This window comes from Cetorhinus maximus, chromosome 8 (assembly GCF_964194155.1).
Source record: "Cetorhinus maximus chromosome 8, sCetMax3.hap1.1, whole genome shotgun sequence".
In the NCBI taxonomy this organism is placed as follows: Eukaryota; Metazoa; Chordata; class Chondrichthyes; order Lamniformes; family Cetorhinidae; genus Cetorhinus; species Cetorhinus maximus.
Window position 1 is genome coordinate 22,836,664 of NC_135886.1, and position 3,405 is coordinate 22,840,068.

The 3,405-nt window shown below is 41.8% G+C and overlaps 1 protein-coding gene across 1 annotated transcript; it reads right to left on the minus strand.

Moving 5' to 3' along the window:
- Positions 1 to 482: 482 nt before the first annotated feature.
- Positions 483 to 1,433, minus strand: ora2 (olfactory receptor class A related 2). Its single transcript, XM_078547751.1, has one exon. The coding sequence runs from the start codon at positions 1,431 to 1,433 to the stop codon at positions 483 to 485; it is 951 nt and encodes a 316-aa protein (XP_078403877.1).
- Between the last annotated feature and the right edge of the window lie 1,972 nt (positions 1,434 to 3,405).

Below are 3,405 nucleotides of genomic sequence, written 5' to 3' on the forward strand. Positions count from 1 at the left end.
AGCTTTTCCAATTTGAGCAATTTTTTTCTTTATTCTTTCAGAGATGTGGATGTCACAGGTAAGGCCAGCATTTGTTGCCCATGAACTGAGTGGCTTGCTCAACCATCTCAGCAAGTAGCTAAGAGTTAACCACATTGCCGTGGTTCTGGAGTCACAGGCCAGACCAGATAAGGATGGCAGATATAGTTTCACAGTCACCATTACTAACACTAGCTTTATATTTCAGAATTATTCATTGAATTTAAACTCCACCAGATGTCATGATTAGATCTGAACCCATGTCCCAAAGCATTAGGCTGGGCCTTTGGTTTACTAGTCTGGTGACATTACCACTATGCCATCATGTCCCCCATGCTTAAATATGGGCGTGAATTATACAATGAGTACGATCCATATTATTCATTTCAGTCAGGAAATATGTTCAATGTTGTGTTGTTTACTGAGATCTTTTAAGTTAACCTAGTCTTGTACTTTCAAATGGTTCAAGAAACGGTTTCTGGCAACATTGTTTCTGGTTTTGCCTTTGCACATTTTAATTTGTTGTGGACTTTTCTATTGGAAACAATAATAACAATAGGACTGACTGATGCATAGAGTGAGGAAAAGAAAACTCGGAGGTCTGAGATGAGAGAGGTCTGCATTGTTTTAGCGACAGTCAGAGTATAAATCCACAGAATGCTGTCAACTCCAAAGAAAAGTACATAAAGGGTAACCAAACTGACCACTGCTTTGGCTGCTCGGGTCTCAACTGTGGATCCCTGTTTTTTGCTTGAGCTCCGAATCCCTTTTACTTGTTGCCTGTGTCTATACAGAACTAGCAAAATATAAACACTTGCTAGTACCATAAGGACAATGGGTATAACATCTCTGGAGGTCTGCAGTGCGCCATTAGCCAGCTTTACTGTCTGTGATGGAAATTTCACAAAGCAGTACTCAAGATTCACAGCATGTTTATTACCAGTTGAGTTATTTTCTGAAGAAATGGAAAATAATATGGCTGGAGTACTTAAGGACATGTTCAGCAGCCATAGAAAGACAAAAACAGCACCAAGGTAGTTTGCTGCTTGTCTTTTGACAGTGGACCAAGTTGAAGTGACTGGTGCCAAAGTAATACATTGAAAACCACTAAGTAGAAATGTCAGCCAGATGGACAGAGATCTGGTGGTTCTGTAATTGAAAATTACAATTTTGCAACCGTGGTCACCAAACAGTTGCTTTAGTCCAAATGCTGTTGTGGTTTCTGGGATGCACCTTACCAAAACTACTATTAAATTCACACTGGCGAGGTTAGACACTATTGTATCTATTGGGAGGAGTTTGAGGTCATAGTAGGCAATGTGGATGAATGAAGTGATGATAGTTAGATTACCTGGGATTCCAATCACTGTTAACAGGAGGTAGAGTGTACCTTTCACAATACTCCTTCCTTCCATAATATCCTTGTCTTCAAACAATTTGTACTTATTTAAAATGTTGTTCTGGTGCCTGCGTTAAACAAGAAGAAATCCATATTATTGTGACAGAAATAATTTTTAAAATACAATAATTTCACAAGTAATCACGTTAACAATTACTTATCTAATGCATTTGACAATTGAATACAATTTACAAGTATGCCTGAAACTTAATTGAAGTTCTATTTTAAGGAGAAGTCTTTGTTTTATAAGCAGTGACCAGATGGTTTCCTAATCCATGTGCAGTCCCTGTTTAACAAAATAAAAATCTTTTTAATTTTAAAAATTAATTATTTTTTCTTGGCATTAAAAGCTATTTCAAACAAGATGAACATTTTCATATATTTCATTATATTTAAAGGTCACAATTCTCAGATAGCATATGTATGTTTGTTCATAGGTCACACCTACACATAACTCTATTTTTTCTCCTTTTACTGTATTTCAATTTGTGTTTAACTCTTGATTAGATTTGGAACAGGTTTTGTGAACCATTTCATATAATGAATCATCCAAATTTCCAATTCTAGGTAGTTTAGAAGACCAGGAAATATTTTGCCATGATATGATGGTGTTCATAGATGAGGCTGAAAATTATTTAAGTCCCAACAACAATGCTGTCAATGGCATCAAAACCCTTGAAATAATTGAAGGAAAACATAGTTGTATAAATTTTTTACATAGCTAAAGCTATTACTGCATCAAAATGCTTGTTGCAAGGAGATTCCACTGGGTGTCTCCGATGACACTGGTGTTGAGACATTTGCCATTACAGACAATGCTCTAAGCTAACTGGTGTATTTGATGATGCTGCAGTAGACTGTAGTCAAGATGGTAATTTTTCCAACGATGCTGTTTCTTGGTGATCCAGGAATTGAATCAACCTGAAAAATCTATCAGCCAGGTGAAAGCGTTTCCTTGCAGAAAAATGGAAAAGATAAATGAACTATTTGTGGAAGGCGCCTCAGTAAACAATCGTAACGAATTCTAAGGCCAGGATTTTCCGTGCCCACCAGCGTCAGATGTGTTCGGTGGCGTGAGCAGACAATATGGCAAAATCGGTTTCACGACCGTGTGAAAGCAGTTCGCAATCATCCGCTCAGCCCGCCGATGGCAGGCCACGTTCCCCACCATCGGACGTTGGGAACCTCATTTAATACAACAACATATCATTATTAGGCCTGCCCGCCGGAATCGTTCCCCACCCCCTACCCTGCCGTTGGATCGTCCGTCCATGTCGGCAGGAAAACACACCGTCGTGTTCCACAACATCACATAAGCGACGTGCACCTGGCGGGTTGCACTTCACTCGGGACTTCAAGGTTTGTCTGCCTACCTTGCTTCGGGCAGCACTCGCAGTCATCAGCACCAGGCTTCACAGACAGCACCACATCACTTTTAGGGGGGCTTACGGCAGGTCTCTGCCTACCAGATCAGCCATATGTGGGTGGCTCTTCAATGGCTGCAGGGTTAGGGCTTGCTTGGCGAAGGGGGAGAAGCGGCCTCAGGCAAGGGAAAAGGCTGCAGGATGAGGCTGTACTGGGGAAGGAGGGTATCCCAGGGTGTGTGTGGGGGGGCACATGTTGATCTGTGCAAGTGGCCTCAAGATGGTGAGGGCTGAGAAGGCAATCTCCAGAGGAGATGAGGCCAGATGGATATGTGTGTGAGAATGGGTGATTTCCCTTGAGCTGGCAGTGAGTGAGATGCCAGTGAATGTGTGATGGGCTTGAGTGTGTGAGCTTAGAATGCTGAGATGGTTGTCATACCCTGGCTGCACGGATGAGATAATTCATCCTCAATCTGCATTGGATGGCGAATCTCTTCTGTGCAGCATTAGCACTGATCACCACTGCCATCGCCTACCAAGCTGTAGTGATAATGTTGCTGCCCCTCCTGCAGCCAGAGCGGGGGTAGAGGACATCACAGCAGGCCTCCATGGCATTCAAAGGGT

Bases quoted from the DNA above. Each gene is read 5' to 3' on its own strand.
- ora2 (XM_078547751.1), bottom strand. From the start codon at position 1,433: ATGGAAGGAAGGAGTATTGTGAAAGGTACACTCTACCTCCTGTTAACA.